Source organism: Corvus moneduloides, chromosome 8, assembly GCF_009650955.1.
Source record: "Corvus moneduloides isolate bCorMon1 chromosome 8, bCorMon1.pri, whole genome shotgun sequence".
NCBI lineage: Eukaryota > Metazoa > Chordata > Aves > Passeriformes > Corvidae > Corvus > Corvus moneduloides.
In genome coordinates, this window is record NC_045483.1 from 16,612,286 (window position 1) to 16,629,287 (window position 17,002).

The following is a 17,002-nucleotide window of genomic DNA, read 5'->3' on the forward strand; positions in this document are numbered from 1 at the left end:
TAACTAACAATTAATTAAGTTATTTGACAGAATCCTGCACACTGAAAGTTTCTCCTTGGCACACTCCCAGTCCTGCTGCAGTCCTAGAATTAAATTACACTGCTTGTGGATCAAACATTTTGTACACCTGTATTAAGGCAATTCAGTCTGTATTACTTTGTTTGTGTATGTTTACACTTGTGGTGGTTCAAACAGTGCCAAAACCACCCTGAGCACTGCTGTGGGCTAAGCTGCACTTGCCATTGCTCTGTTAGGCACCAGGAGCCTTTCCAGGTTATTGACAGTCACTGGAAGACTCTCCTTTCATGTAACCTCCATGTTTCCCACTGCCAGACTGGGCTAATTAGATGACATACCTATATATAGACTTCTGTTTCCTTCTGGATATCACCATCAAAATACAGAAAAGCCAAAGACTGCAATGTATCCAAATATTCCTGGTTTAAATGTCACTATACCCATATGGACAGAGAGTTATCTGGAAATCACCCTTATCTGAAACCAGTTTAGAACAGAAACAAACAGAAATATTTATTACCACACCCAAAACTGATTTGTAAGCACACAGGTTCTTAACAGCGTAGAAGAAACAAATGAAAGCAATTTAAAATCCACTTCTGTTATGATCCGAAAGTCTTTTGCTTTCCTCTTTCTACCCAGTTAACCAATCAGACACTTACTTACCTGATCCACAGTCTCTGTCCATGCCTGCCAGAAACGCTGTGTTCACAGAGACTTTGAGTTTTCTCTTTCTTTTTGTACAAATTCACCCTTTGAGATGCACCAAAATGGGCAGAGAACAGACACAGATGAAGCAAAGGAACAAGTGTCAACACGTAACACAGGACCTTGTATTTCTCAGCCTGAGATCCTCACTTGCTCAGGCAGTAACCCTGTGTTGTTAGGGGAGACATATTTTTGGAAGGAAGTGAAAGAGAGGTCACTGTAATGAGGAGAAGACCTGAGCCCTCTTCTCCTTTCCCTGAGAACATTTTGGCCAGCTGTTCTCTACCTACCTCTTTTGGGTTTGTATAGGGGGTTTAGAGGACCAAGAACAATTATTCTCCTACATATTTCATCCACTGATCTTGAATCACATATATTCAGTTTCAACTCGTTTTGAAGGTTTTAAAAACTTTCTGGTTTTCAGGCAAGATAGCAGCATTATTCTTAGCCTACAGCAGTACCCATTTTTTGTGGGAGCTCATTCAGCTGCAGAGATTTTACTTTGCACTTTTCTTGCCAACATATATTGTCATGTGCAATGAGAGTGTTTACTTTTCTAAAGTTAATATGTTGTTGATAAAGATTTGTTAGTCCTCCCCTATGGTGATTACAACAAATTCCTGTCTCAGTCTTGTGCTGTTTGCTTACTTGTCATTAATACTAACAAAATCACTTCTATGGCCAATAAAGCAAAAGCAGGAAAAAAATGATTCTTGGGAATTTTCCTTTTAATTTTTTTTAGTCAAGTTATATTGCATTTATATTGTGAAATTAAAATTTTAAAATAATGTTGTAACACACATTGGGGGCTATGAGAACAGAATTCTGTCTTTGCATTCTCCAAACACATCCTCTTCACTTCATAAGGTAAGTTCACTTTAAATATTTAGGAATAATCTAGTTGATTTGATTTTAATCTGCCCTGAACCTACAGATGCCACGTATGAATATACAGCATGACTCTAAAATGCTGCCAAGACTGAGTATCAGATCCTGGGTGCTCTCAAATTCTGTCTGATAAATTCAGTGGCAAGAGAATTCCTGTAAGAAAAAAGTCCACTAAGATGAAACTTGAAAGAGTCTTTCCTCCTGAACTCAGTGAGAACTGAAAGGGGCTTAGGACTATTTGCACATGAAAACTTTTAATTGGATTTTATTATAAATTATTGTCTTGAGGTATGACCAGCATAGAATCTTTCAAACCTTTCATAGGAATTTGAAGAATTTGTCACAGAATGTACAAGACCAAAGGAGTGAACAGTTTTCAGTGACAATATTGGTGTGAATTGATCTTACTCATAGATCCAAAATTACCTATTTTTTTTTTGCATTACTGTCCTAGAAGTTCTGTTGGTTTCACAGCACATGAAGCTGAGAGATGCAGATACAGGACTAAATAGGTGGAAGCAAGAGCTGCCTACCTCTGTTTACTAAGCACTGCTTGTGAATGTTGAACCAGGTCCTAAATAATAGTAAAAAAATTTTATTCTTAAAAGAACAAGTATCCCTTATCTTGGGCAAACAGAATAAGAGGGAGTGGTTGGAAAGTTGGAAAGGGTAAGGTTCAATTTACTGCTGTGTGTTTAAGCTGCACTAAACTGGCAGACAGTCCCTCAGGAAATGCTGCAGCCAGGCACAGCCAGTAGGAGTAGGACTAATCACAGGCGGTGCAAAAGGGGAGAAACTTTTAAAGTATATTATTTATTAAGGGCATTTGTTAAGTATATATGCTAAGAAATGTTAGTCTATTTGTACAAACCAACATGCAACTTTTGGCACCATGGATGGACAGGAATGAGGGAAATGAGAAAAAAAAATGAAAAAGAAGAGGCATGTATTTACTACGCAGAAATATCACCTTCTAATTATGCAGTGTTGCATCCTACACATATCCTGAGCTATTTTCCAGACAGCACTGAGAGCTTGTGTTGTTGAGTTATTCTATAAAGCTTTATGTTATGCTCATCACTGAAGTGTCCCAATCCAACACTGCATCACGTAATGGCTGTAAATGCAGCTATTAGATGATGGCTGTGGCTGAATAACGTGACAGTAGAACACTTCTCATTTTTCAGTTCCAGGGGTATAACTTATTTTATCCTGACTCAGTCTTAAGAACCAATCATACATCCTGGCTCCTCTTCTCTGTGTAACCTTTTCCATAGATGGAGCACCAAGGAAGAATTGAAAGAGACCTGTCCCCAGTCTAAACAGTCTCATGGAAAGTACCTATCATGCAATCAAGCTATAGCCAGTGCAACTGATATTTGGCATGTTCTACCATGGGAAAGGAAGCCCTACAGATAAGGGCTTTTGTTTATCTCTTGTTTATCTCAAACAAAAATTTGTTCAGCTCTTACTAGAGAAGGAACGTGGAGCACTAGGTGGCAAGGTGTGTGAGCTGTTGGAACTTCTGGGGCAAAGATTATAATCAAGGGACTCCTGCAGGTTGGATTTGTTTCTGACCAGAGATAATTTCCAAGCAGTTATTCCTACCATGATCTTTACTGTGAGCATTTTCGATGTCCTTTACCAGCACTAAGTTTGGGGAAATCCAGATTAATTTTCAGATTAAGAAGAACTTGAATCGGAATCAATTTCCAAAGTAGTAAGTGTAGGCTGTGGAACCTTATCTGTTGTGCCTACATGTCTGTAAGTATCCTTGAGCATAAATGCCCAGTTACTTTACATGCTGTGGTCTAGCCATGAGCTTGCAGTAAGTGGGTAAGTTAGGCTTGCCAGCATGGGCTCATACCCTAACTTAGGTAATAGAAAATTTGTGTTGTCAAATGAGTGCGAGGAATTCAAAAATTGCTCTAAAATATGTGTTGGACAGATTATAGGGATGTGGAATCTTCAGAGAGAGAAGAGTGAATATGGGTTTTTTATCAAAAGGCTTTTATCTGCCTCCTGGCATCACTTCTGCCGTGCTTATATTCTGTGTACCGTATTCCGCTGCTAATCCTCAAACACAGGTTTTCCAAGCACCAAGCCTTACTAGTGACAGTGGCAGGATCTTCCCTTCAGGACAGAAACAATTGTGCATCATGCTCATGTAGTGTGACTGTGCAGTCCAACCAGGTCTGATAGGAGCTGCATGCATGCTTGTAACAAGATGTGAGACTGAAATGGTCCTTATGAAACACTGAAATTCAGTGCCTATCAAGTATCACATCTCCCAGATGCTAGAAAGGTTTCCAGCTTGCTCACAGGCTCTGTTTCACTAAATCTCTGAAATAAATGAACACAAAACAAAAAGCAATGTTGTGGCTTTCTGAAATTCTTTAAAGTCAAATCATGTTGATTAGAGATTAAATTTGACTTCTTAATTCTGAGTGCTGGGCACTGCCCCATGTAGACAGAAAATCCATTTGCAGCCTGTCCTTTAAAAATAATGCATATCATCTCTCATAAAACTATTTACACATTGTGGGGACATGGGCAAAAAATAAGGAAAACACACATTGATTTTCTAGTTTATTAAAATTCATATATTCTGAAGCAAACCAAAGACATCATTTGTCTGCTACGTTGGAAATGCGTCATCATAAGTGGAGACAAATTAATACTTCCTACAGGGATCTGAGTATGATTTGGAAATAGTTCTGCCACATCAGTTGGTAAGAGTGAATTTCAAAAATCTTTCATTCTTCAAGATCTGTGTGTGCCCTCTGTTGGAAACAAGGGGTGGATTGCATCTTTTAATCTTAATTTTAAAGCTAGTTTTATAAATGCAATAACAGTCAATGAGGCATTTGTATCTTAAAGTATACAGAGGTAGCATTTTGAAATGGTCAACACTTTATTATAGACTGATTTTCACATTATCTTGGTTACTCTAAACTAGATTAAACACTAGTCAAAATAATATAGGTACAGATTACTATAGCAATGCCATGTGTTTTGCATTTCTGTTTAGAAAACAAAATCAAAAAGGTCTTGTCTGTGATGTATCTCTGGAAAATGGCAGGCACTGTCATAAAATATCCAAGCAGCTGAACACATTTCTTTGTTAAATAAAGTGCAACTCAAAGAAAGCAAGGACTGAATTAAAACCATCTCTCTGCCTCCTAAACCACTGGGCTGTGTCAGGAGCCAACTCCATCCCAGCATTCCTGCAGAGAGATGTGTGCTGCTTTGCCTTGCAGAGATGCTCCACAGCTGCCAGAGAATGGTGCTCAAGATCAGGAGAGTTAAGAGCACTGTCACGTGGCTGTCTTGCAACTAAAGCTTCTGGTTTTACCTTCTAGATTTGGGACTGTACCTAAATGTCACAATGGGCATTTCATCCCTGCCTGAGTTGGCAAGGGTATCTGCTCTGAAGGTGAAAAATACTGTTCAGGCACTGGCACGCTCCCAGGAGGGCCCAATCTGGTGGGCCAGAGGGGATAAACTGCCGGCCCTGATCTCTCATCTGAGCTGCCTTGAGGGAGGCAGCTAACTAGAACTGAGCCAAGAGAGCTGATAAAAGATGGGCCTCTAAGAACACCAGAAGGGAAAAACCAAGAGGTTCACTTATGCTAGTTCTGAGGAAAAATAAAATAAATAAAATCAAGATAAAAGAAAGCAATGGAATGACCTTATCACTGAAAAGCAATATGCCAAAAACCCCAAGATGGCTAAATGATTGATGTCTACTCAAAGCTAAACCAAAGTGCAGTCCTTTTGAATTCTGGGATTCAGCTCCAAAATTGAATACTGAGAACAGCCCCAGGAACAGTAGAATATAGCAGAGAGAGAATAAGAAAGCAATTAGGAGGGTTGGTAAGGCTCTAAATGGCTCTGTGCATTTCCTGTATCACTAGAGGTTAAAGGGGATAATCAAAGAGGATTTGGGCAGTCCTGGGAAGGGGAGAGTTTTCTTCTCTGTGTCAGTTGTAAACTGGAAGACATGATGGGAAGAGAGCTACTCTTGCTCTAATTTTTTCAGTAATGAAAAGAAAGCATTCTCTCAAACTGAATAATATCTGTAAGATAAATCAGAGCAATCCTATAATTTTAAAAGTATAAGAGTCATCTTGTCTAGGTGGCATACCCAAGAACTCTGAAAGCACTTACACATTAAGTGGTTTGGTGCTAGAAAAAATATGCAGCTTTCATGTGAGACCTGAAGGGTCAAAATAGTGCAACTTCTCTTTATCTCTCTAGGAAATCAGTTCAGCTGCTTAGTGGTCCAGCCAGAAAAAGGGGGCATCTTCACTGTTGAGTACCCCTTGTGCTGTGATACCAACAAGTGTTGCAGGAAAGCCATTTACCTATAGTTTTTGTTGTCCTGATGCCCTTACATGAGAATCCCAAATGCAAATAGTGTCTCTCCAAATTAGGTCATAGAAAGCATCACAGCACCCCTCCAGACTGGAACACATAAGCTCTCAAACAGTAATGCTTGGCAAGGCTTTCCAAAAAGTGAATTTGGTATTTCTGGCCTTTCTATCTGGGAGAGAAGCCAGGCACTTTTCCCAGAAAAGTAATTTGGTTGGCTATTACATATTTTTTATTCATCCTTACTTAACTTTAAAGGTATTCCAAACTCATGAGCTGATTTGTTAAACATCTGATAGTGAAATCACTGAGAGAACCATATGTATATGAAAATATATATGAAGAGCTACAGAGTGGACTCTGTATTGGATGACAAATTCAAATCATTTCTGTTAAGTCTGAGCAGACTAAACATGCTTTTGATACTTAGCTGCCAATTTAGTTATTCTTCCCTTAACTTCTCTAGACAGTTTCTGAAACAATGAATTATTCATCAGCTTCCAGTTCACTCATACAGCTAATCCATATCTCTGTAATAAAATACTATTTTCAGCAGTAAATGCTGCATCCACTATACAAACAGATTAGCAGTGTCAGTATATTATCAAGTTCACAAAACTCACATGGCATTGAAAGCCTGAATATAATATAAAGAGCCAAGATTGTAAGAGTACAGACACGCATAGATGTACAAAAAGATCTTTAGCTATGCAGAGATGAATAGATGGATAGACAGATAATCATACTGGTTTCAGATGTAACATTATTGCCTTCAATGACATTTTTTTCCACGATGTTTAAAATCAGTCCCCAAAGGGACTTTAAAGTCACCACAGAGCTAATCACAAACCCCAGTTTAGTCTGATTCACATGCTATCAATGGCTTTTCAGACTGCAAGGAAGACAACCTTGCCACAGCATCATTTTACCAGTGCCTCAATACATTTTACACAGTGAGACCGCATATTAAAAACTGACACTACTTCATGAAGTTTATTATAATAATCCTTCCCCACTTGGACAAGATCTCAAAATTGAATTAACTATTTAATTAACCACTGTTGGTATTATATTCATTTGACAAAGCAGTAATAATGGCACTGGATCAACGTGGCTGCAACCGACAGCTGCTGAGTGAGAGCACATAACGTGGGTGGCACTTGGCACTACCCTGCATGGAGCCCCCAGGCACAGAGCAGACCCTGCCATTCACCTGCTGGAGGCTCATTCTCCCGAGCCAGCTGCAGCACCATGGCACAGGACATGACAACTGCAGTGCCCTTCCAGGGTGCACCTTGAGGCTTGGCTTGGATTATCATGTCCTGTTTGAGCATTGGGTTTTAACCTGCCTCTGTTGTCCAGCCAGCATGTCAGCGACCTAGACTGAGGCATGAGCTCCAAATGCACTCATAGTAATCCATTAAAGGCTCAATTTTAATTTCTGAATCAGTTCTCCTCTTAATCATAATCTGTGCTATGAAACATGTAAACGCTAAGTCTAGGATGAGATCACTTTACAAGGGGGAAGTAAGACAAGAAGAAAGAAAAGGGAAGGAGGAGATTGATTTTGGTTTCTTATATAAATCTCTTCTCGGAGGGAGGCAGATTTTAAATGCAGTGATTGCATTTAAAAAACATACAATATCAAGACATTATATACACAATGTCTTATGTATATTCTCTGGATAAGTTTATATTTTTCACAGATGGAACAAGCTTATAAATTTTCTTGAGTAAGGAGAAGTTGATTTATCCATTCCATCAGTATTTTTTTCCATTATTTTGCCCAGAACTTTCCTGTCCTATCCCAAATAAGATAAAATCAATAAATAGTTAAAATCAAAGTTTACAGCATTTGCAACTCACTTCACACACTAATTTTCACACAGTTTTGTGTTTTCCGCTGTGTTTTTCTTTCCTCCCTCTCCCATACACTTACACTTCACTCCTTCCTGCCCAATATAGGAATAAAAGCAGGGCAATGCTTCTATTTCTGTCTTTGCCACTGACTCATTGTATAGTTTCTTAAGCATTTACATCTTCCACTTGGATCCTCTGGTATCTAAGAAGATGAATGTGTCTGTTGATGGTTTCTTTACGGTAAGAGCACTCATCATGTCTGTCTCTGTGCAGATTCTATTGTGTTTAGTAAGAGTTGAGTCCACACTGCAACCTTCCTACTAGTGAAGGTATTAGTAGGGGTTCTGACTTCAATCTACATGCCTACTTTTATTACAACAATATGAAATTAACTTTTTTTTAGATTAATCGGTCATATTTTACTTCAGCCAACAGCCACAAAATTTTGAGGTAGAGCATTCACAGATATGCACACAAAATAGCATCATCACATACACCACATACACTCTCCTTTATAATGCATGCTAAAAAGGAGCTCTAGAGATATTCACAGAGCATAACGTGATCCTGGGAAGAGAAGATACACAGAGCTGTTTTAATATGGAGAATTCTGGCTACAGAGCCCTGCAGCACTACTGTCTGCTGAATATGCAAAGGCATTGCTTTTCCTTTTCAGTGCTGTATTGCCTTAGGTCCCTCTACTGTCCCACTTACAATCCTTCACAAATATATTCTGTCCTTTGGGGTCATTTTATTGATTGCTAAATAAATGTATCAAGTCAAATTAGCAAGTGTGTAGATAATTCTTACAAAGATTTAGCCTTCATTATTAGAATGAACACGAGAGATCTACTGTGGTTTGCAGATGTTGGCAAAATCCATGTAAGTGGAACTACAGATGGTTCCAAATAAGACAAGAGTGGAGTTAGTTCTTAACTCACAGCCTATGTTATTTTTACAGCTCTTACTGCTTTAACAAAGTAAATATTTAATTAGAGAAGATTCTAAAGCAGTTGTTTGAATTATGAGTTAGTCTTATAGATAAACACATTAACAAGAAGTGTATTCCAATTTTCAGTATCATAGCAGGAATAACACAGCGGGCTGCTTAATGAAGACTGTGATGTCCAAGGCACAAAGAAAATAGGATCTTAAAAAACAGGACCAAATGTTAACAATCTGTTATGAAATGGTACAATCCAACTAGTTTAGCTTAAATACCCTGATTTTTTTAACAGGGTAGGCTGCCAGCTATACTGCTCGAAATTTATTTTAAAAATTTCCACTCTCTCTATTAATTACCAGAAATGTCATAATAGTACAATGGAAATCAGATACTTACTGGCATGAAAATTATTTGTATTGGAACTAGTGGCTGGGGTAGTTTTAATTGGGAGGCAAAGAAATAAAAAAATAACTAATGTAAATATAAATACCTGTTTCCCATGTTAATTAATTACATTAATTGGTATTTTCTATTCACATCCCAAGCTCTTTTTTTCTCATGACAGGAATACCATATAAATTCTTTGGATATGAAGGATTATACCCTATTTGCATTAGGGTGCTTTATTGAGTATAGGCTGTGAATATGTGCTGTAAATATATACATTTGTATGACAATATGCATACTATTATAATAGCAAATAAAGACTGTTGAAATACATCAGAAGACACCTTTGGCTGAAAAATAAAGAGGCAGGGTTTGGGTTCTGTGAACAACTTTCTGCCAAAATGCAGCAGATCCAAACTAGAGATCTTAGGTTTCTGTGCTTTCCGTTTCATTACATAAAATTTCAAACCAAAAAATAAACGGCACAGTACTGTTTTGGTGAGAACAGGTTCAGACACCCAGCTCTGAGCGCATTCTCGGTGTACGTAAACCGACACGAAGCGACATCCTGCTCGCTAACAAAGCTGAGATGTGATCGCCGTCTCCAAGAGGAGACACTTGGAAAGCGCCAGGTCCTGCCTCGCCCGTGACACTTCGACACGTACAGGCTGAGGACTGGGAAAGGGCTCTTCCCAGGGGGATGCTGTGGGAAAGCTCCGTCCTCGCGCTTGGGAAGGGCGCTCGATCCCTTCCCGGTGGGCCCCCGCTCGGTCCGGCTGCGCGGGGGCCGCCGTGGCGGGCACACGGCACCGCCCGGAGCTGCCGCTGCTCTGTCCCGGCGCTGCCGCTGCTCTGTCCCGGCGCTGCGGGCGGAACGCGGCTCCCCCGCTGCCCCAGCCCGGCCCCGCTCCGCCGCCGAGCCGGGACGGGCCCTCCCTGCGGCCCCCGCGAGCGGCGGCGAGGCGGGAGGGGAGAGGCGGGGGCCGGGAGGCGAGGCCCCGGCAGCCGGCGGGTGAGTACCGGGGACAGCCCGAGCCGCCGCCCGTCGCCGCCGCGGGGGCCGCCGAGGGCGGCGGGCAGAGATGCCCCCGCTGGGGGCTGCTTCCACGGCCGCGGACGGCGCTGGCCGAGGGGGGTCCCGCCGCCGCCTCGGGCGCTGTCCCGCCGGTAAGAGCAGCCAGCGGGGCCCGGGGCAGCGGAGCCAGCCCTTGCGCCGGGGCAGCGCCCCCGATGGGGAGCGCGGCGGTGGGGGGCGGCCCGCGGGTGCTGCGGGCACTCACCGGGTGCCTGCTGGGCGCCCTGGTGCTGAGCACGCTGCTGGGCAATGCGCTGGTGTGCCTGGCCGTCCTGCGCTTCCGCCACCTGCGCAACAAGGTCACTAACTGGTTCGTGCTGTCACTGGCCATCTCGGACCTCTGCGTGGCCCTCCTGGTGATGCCCTGGAAGGCAGTCACTGAGGTGGCTGGAGGCTCCTGGCTCTTTGGCAGCCACTTTTGTGACACCTGGGTGGCCTTCGACATCATGTGCTCCACCACCTCCATCCTCCACCTCTGCATCATCAGCCTGGACCGGTACTGGGCCATCGCCAGCCCCTTTTGCTATGAGCGCAGGATGACGCGGCACCTTGCTTGTGCCATGATAGCCACGGCCTGGACTCTCTCCATCCTCATCTCCTTCATCCCGGTGCAGCTACACTGGCATAAAGCCATGGACAGAAGAGATCTAGGCTCCTGGCTACCTGGGACACCCCGCTGTGATGTCAGATTGAACCGCACTTATGCCATCACCTCCTCCCTTATCAGCTTCTACATCCCCGTGGCCGTAATGATCATCACCTATACCAGGATCTACAGAATTGCCCAGGCCCAGATCCGCCGTATCTCCACCCTTGAGAGAGCAGGGGGGCAGTGGCCAGCTCATGGCAAGGAGCCCACCTCCTCTTTGCGGAGTTCCTTGCACAAGGAGACCAAGGTGCTGCAGACCCTCTCTATCATAATGGGAGTCTTTGTTTGCTGCTGGCTGCCCTTCTTCCTGCTCAATTGTCTACTGCCTTTCTGCCAGCCCAACCTCGACGAAGACGCTGAAGGACAGCCACCCTGCGTTGGCCAAACCACCTTCAATGTCTTTATGTGGTTTGGCTGGGCCAACTCTTCAGTGAATCCAGTGATCTATGCTTTCAACGCAGACTTCAGGAGGGCTTTCAGCAACCTCTTGGGCTGCCGGTGCTGCTGTTGTGGCACACCCAGGTCCCCTGTGGAGAGGGTCAACTTTAGCAATGAGCTGGTTTCCTATCACCAAGACACCACCTGCCAGAAGGAAGGAGCTGTCCCAGTATCAGTACCTCCCGCTGCCATCACTGCCTGGGTGCAGCCCATGCCCCATGCCATAAGCCTCCAGGGGGAGGACAGCACTGAGGAGAAGTCTATGGAGAAGAGGGTTGTGACTTCTCAGACACAGACTGTGCCTGGCAGCAGCCCCAACAGTTGTCAGGTGCCAGCTATTTTGCAATTGGATTGAAAGGCAGAGCTATCCCTGGAAACTGTTGCCCCTGTACAGGAGTTGGTCAGTGTGAGAGACCCCATTGCCTTGTTTCAGAGGGACAAGTGATTAAATGCTTCTCACACGCTCAGCCAGCACAAAGGGAGAGTTCTCCCTGTCTCCATGCAAGCTACATCTGTCCCACAGCAACGAAAGTCCCATGCCAGAGGGATAGGAAAACACTGCTCTTACCACAGAGGGGTGATAGGCATATGAAGTCCATTCCAAAGGCACGTAGCAGCCAGACATTAACCTCTTCCCACAGCCACATTCACCCGTTATCTCACAGTCATTAGACATCTCCCATGCATTTGTTCACCCCCCACCCTGCAGTCAAACTTGAGGTATGCATTAAGAATAGTGAGATAATTAAAGTAAAAACAACTCATAATTCAGGCAGCCAATCCCTCCAGAAAGTAGAAATATAATGTGATCCACAAAAAAAGCGATGAGGTCATCTCTGTCAACCCATTTCTCTACTTACAGATATGAAGACCAACAAAAGGCAGAGCAAACAGGTGTTGGATGGCTTGCAGAAGAGAGAATACTAGGAAAACTTTATGATCATTTCACGTGTGTAAAAAGGTTCAGCAGACATTAAGGGAATACAGTGGCATCTCACTGTCCTCTGCTTCTCTGTCCACTATTTAAAAGTTCTTCATCTGACCATTTAATACACTGTGTTCCACTAACCACCATCCTTGCCCCATTTTTTTCTGTCCCTTGCCTATGGTTGATTTATCTCCAGAAGATGATGAAGATGCAACTGTCCAGAAGGAGACATGAAGAATGCGTACACTGCAAGAGTTTTCTTGGGCATTCAGTCTCACAGATTGCACAGATGATATTTTTCATAACGATGATATTTTTCATAACGATGATATTCTTCATAACAGTGATATTTTTCATAACAGCGAAAGGACAGCAGCAGGAAAGACAGACTCTCCTCCCAGTGAACCTGCTCCCTGTGATTTTTAAACCATGTGTAGTTCTTAAGTCCCCATCATTAATTCTTATGGGAAAATATACTCTTGCTATCCTGCTCTTTTCAGGAATGTGTCCTTGGAGAACACTTGGGTGTGACTGCAATCTGTTCTTCATGGGCTTCCCTGGCAGGACAAGTGGTAATGGGTTTAACTCTAAGAAAGACCAAGGCAAGAATTTGGAAAAACTTTCTAAGAATAATGATAATTAAGCACTGGAGTAGGTCATCTAGGTAAATTATGACATCTCTCTTAGTAAAATGACTGCAATCTTCTGTCAGATATGACAGTGACAATGTTGATCCTGTCTTGGGGCAAAGACCCAGAGTAATGGTCTCTTGAGATAATTTCTAGTTCTGCTTCACTATGACAACATGTCTCCTTAAGAAGCATTAAACTTGTTTGGTTGTGGGTTTTTTTGCATGCAATTATCCTTAGATGTTTTCTTGAAGGCAAGAAAGATACAGATAAGAACTTCAAGATGCCATTGGTATACTTCCATTCTCCTAGTGATTATCCATTTTTCTTAGCATTTAACAACTATCATTCAGCATGCTTAGTGCCTCCTCTGGAGAGCAACCCTGAAATAAACCTGGTGTTTCCTTACAAGAGATACAAGATATGTGGTTTTTTGTTTTGATTCCTGTAGATTACTTTCTATGTGATCATATATAAACTGTACATGGATTCAGATGTCAAAGATTCAATCAATTTGTGAGAGTATTTTCCTCAATACGTTTCTTTCTTCTTACACAAACCAGAAACACATAAAAATGTCAGAATCTAAATCCTTCAAAAAAGAACCCTTAAAATTTTATCCTCAAGGTCTAGAGACATCTTATCTCACCCTCTCCACACTAAAACTCGTCCTGGGGAGATACTGCCCTGAAGTGTGACTCCCCCACTGCCTGCCACTCTTCTGTTTCTGTTGCATGAGCTTCAGCTGGCTCCATCCCCCAGAGAGTGAACTGTCCCTGCCCACACACATCTTCCAGCTCATGGGCAGGCACTCTTCCAGCAGTCGAGGCCACACATGAAATTATTATTCACAGGTGAACTTTTTTCTTTTTTTAGAATGTGTACAGTCTCATTATTAGTGATAAAAGATGTTAATTAATGGAAGAGAAAGATTTCCCTTCTCACAAGTTTTGCCCTGCTATGTAGGCTGTCTCACCCAAGAATTAGGCTGGACTTCTTATTTAGAGTGATGGTGAAAACAGTGCAGGCAGAGCGAGTAGCAGAAATTAAGCAACGGATATGTTTGAATAATGTTTTTTCTTAAGAACAATCAAAAACGCATGGTAGCTTCAATCTATGAAACAATATTTGCATTAAGAATGGAAAAAGCTATTCGTGTCAGTGCTTGTGGCTATAGTTTAAATATGCTTCATTTATAGGTCAGATTGTACCTGAAAATAAATGTGGATTTTCCTGAAGAAAAACTCCTGGTCTTTACTGAAGCTTTTTAAAGTGACAACTTGAAATTGCTTTTTGTAAGTGATGTTGGAAACAATTGTTTGTTTCTAGCAGCTAATTGATAATGGTTATTACTGATGTGTAGATGACACATTACAGCTGTAAGGTCTGTTGCAGTAAGTGCAGTGTAATGTTCAAGACTGCAATAAATTACAGAAATTGCATATTATAAACTCTTTATTCTCATTTTCAGTAGCATATTACTGAAGGTACTTCATATGAAACTACACCACATAGCTGTTCAGACTACATATGCTGTTGCTGATTTAATAATATATAAATTTTGATATTTTATGTAATTTTATTTTACTAGACTGGGAAGCATTCTACAGACCACCCATTTCTGTGAATAGTAAATGAGCAAGACTTATTTCCCCCATAATTTTTTGTAATGATTAACTGTGATTTCTGACTGACATTTTTCTCATGACAGGGCAAGCTGCTGTGTTAGATTACACAAGATTCAATTAATATTGTTAGGTTCAAGTGTGATAAGAGATATTAAAATTATTACAATAAGCCAAGGTTTACTTCAGCAGAAGTTAAGAGGCAAAATTATTTTCTATTTACCCTATTGCACCCACCCAAAAGAAGTATCTTTCAAAGCAAAAATTTGGCAGCACTTTGTTATCTATTTCTGGGTCACAACTTTCTTGGCTTGGCAGAGCAAAATGAATCACAAACAACAAAGTTATTTTTTTAGGGAGATCTATGCCTATTCCTCAAACACACTTTTTATAACTCAGATCATCAAATCCACATATCACCTCACATATACTGTGGTGAATCCATAATGAATTTCACTGACTAAAAGCAGTTCATTTCCATGCCTAGTAGTATCACGTTTACAGTACCATTAATGTCACAGTGACCTAAAAAATAGCTTCTAAATAGCCTTGGTGTCAAAACAGTGCAACCTCACAGATACCTTATCGAAACACTCTTATTAGCCAGTGCCTAAACATCTGAATCAAACAGTTCTGTTCAGCAAAGTACATGTACTGGGCTTTACAATGTATACCAAATGCCTCTTCTGTTCAAATAATTCCCACTCCCTTTCCCTTCTGCCAGTCTACAAAGTTCTCAACCAGCTGCAGGTCCTGTTTTTTTATCATACAATTGAGATAAACACAAAATTCTTGTGGTCATGCAAAAGCTCAGCTAGCTGAGGTTATGGTTATGTGCAACTTTAACAAATGCAGAATCCAGTGGAAATATCAACATGAGGAAAACAAGATCATACTCCAATTGTTTGTATCGCACCTCCATTTTTTTTCTTATCCCTCTGATTAGTATCAGATGCCTTAACGTTTCAGTTAAACTTTCTGTGAGAAACAGCTGACCTAGGATGCAAAAAGAGAAACCTGTTACACAACTTGGTTGTCAGAAGCGTCTGTTGCTGCTTTGCTTTTGCCAAAATCATGCCTCTTGTGTTGGATTTCAGATGAGGCACCTACACACTCCATATTAAGCATATTTCAATCAGTTGAATATCAGTAACAATTCTTTTATGAAAAATTCTCTATTCTCCATAAACTGTTTTTTCCCCTGAACTTGGGAGGTTGAAGTGGCTTTCTGGATATTAACCACTATTGGTCCAGTCCCCCTGGATTCTGATGGACCTGAGTGGTTTCATCACTGTGGTTACAGACTCCACCACATAACTTCATCTCATTGAAATGGTTTGACTCACTTTGTGACACCTCTTGCCCTTTTTACTGTAAAGAGACACACAGTAGGATGCACCCCCTGGGCACAGGCTATTCCTCAGATTTCTAGTTCTCTTGAGAACCAATTTGCATTTGCACCAAAGAAAGGCACAAAGATGCTAAAGGGCTGACTTTTCTTCTAGCATATTTGGCTTGAAAAAACTTACTGTAGTCCTTATCTAGCATTGTTATTCCTTCCGAGTCCCTACTTGTGTCTGATCATTGAAGATATTTTAGGAAACCCAGGGTTTATGAATGCATTTCACATTTTTCTAAGTTAAGTAGCTACATGATAGGAAAACTGCCTATCAGTGGAACTACTGAGAGCAATAAATGGTTTGGACCTGTACCCAAGATTTTTCACATGTGCATAGTATGAAATGAATGAAGATGCCAGGGAAAATGTAGGTTTATCTTCATCAACCAGAGGAGAATTTCATCTTGAGACAGTTTTAGTTTAGTTTAGGTAGTGAGAAGACATTTGTGAAATTTGCAGAAACTGTTGCTAGGTTCCGTTTTTTCTTTAAAGAAAATTTTCATAGAGCTTTCTGCAGTTCAACATTTAAATAGGTTTTTAACTAATCAAATTCATCTTTGCTCCCACCCTCAGTGAGAACACATCACTTCATTTTACTCTTTTCATATTTAAATCTGAACTGGTCAAATGGAGCCTATGTACACTATTTAATGGGCTCACATCTTGTGATGACTTTTGCATGAAACACATGAGCAAGTTTTCTGAGCTTCTATTACAATCAGGGGAAATCTAGGCCAAAGACTCAAGCATATCTAGAGCAATTTACTGAATTAAGATACCTTCTTCAGGGTGAGAGGAAAAACTGGCTAGACTGACTAGCTGACAGGGAAAAAAGCCAGTGATGCAGGATAGTAAGATAAAGGGAATAACAAGATGCAGCGTACAAACAAACTAGTTGCAATTTTTTGCTGTTGGTAACAAAGCTGAATGAGTTAGAGATTTTAAATAAATGAGTGCATAAAATAATGCAGAATATAGAATATTTGCTAATGCCTAAGTCGATAATATAACCATCAAAGATAACATCGGGACAAATGTTCTTGGTACACGTTTGCTAGCAGAAGGAGATAAATACATA

At 41.3% G+C, this 17,002-nt stretch overlaps 1 protein-coding gene across 1 annotated transcript; it reads left to right on the forward strand.

Moving 5' to 3' along the window:
- Nucleotides 1-10,198: 10,198 nt before the first annotated feature.
- On the forward strand, nucleotides 10,199-14,138 carry LOC116447586 (D(1) dopamine receptor-like). The gene has a single exon (XM_032116940.1). The coding sequence runs from the start codon at nucleotides 10,412-10,414 to the stop codon at nucleotides 11,696-11,698; it is 1,287 nt and encodes a 428-aa protein (XP_031972831.1). The 5' UTR covers nucleotides 10,199-10,411; the 3' UTR covers nucleotides 11,699-14,138.
- Nucleotides 14,139-17,002: the final 2,864 nt, after the last annotated feature.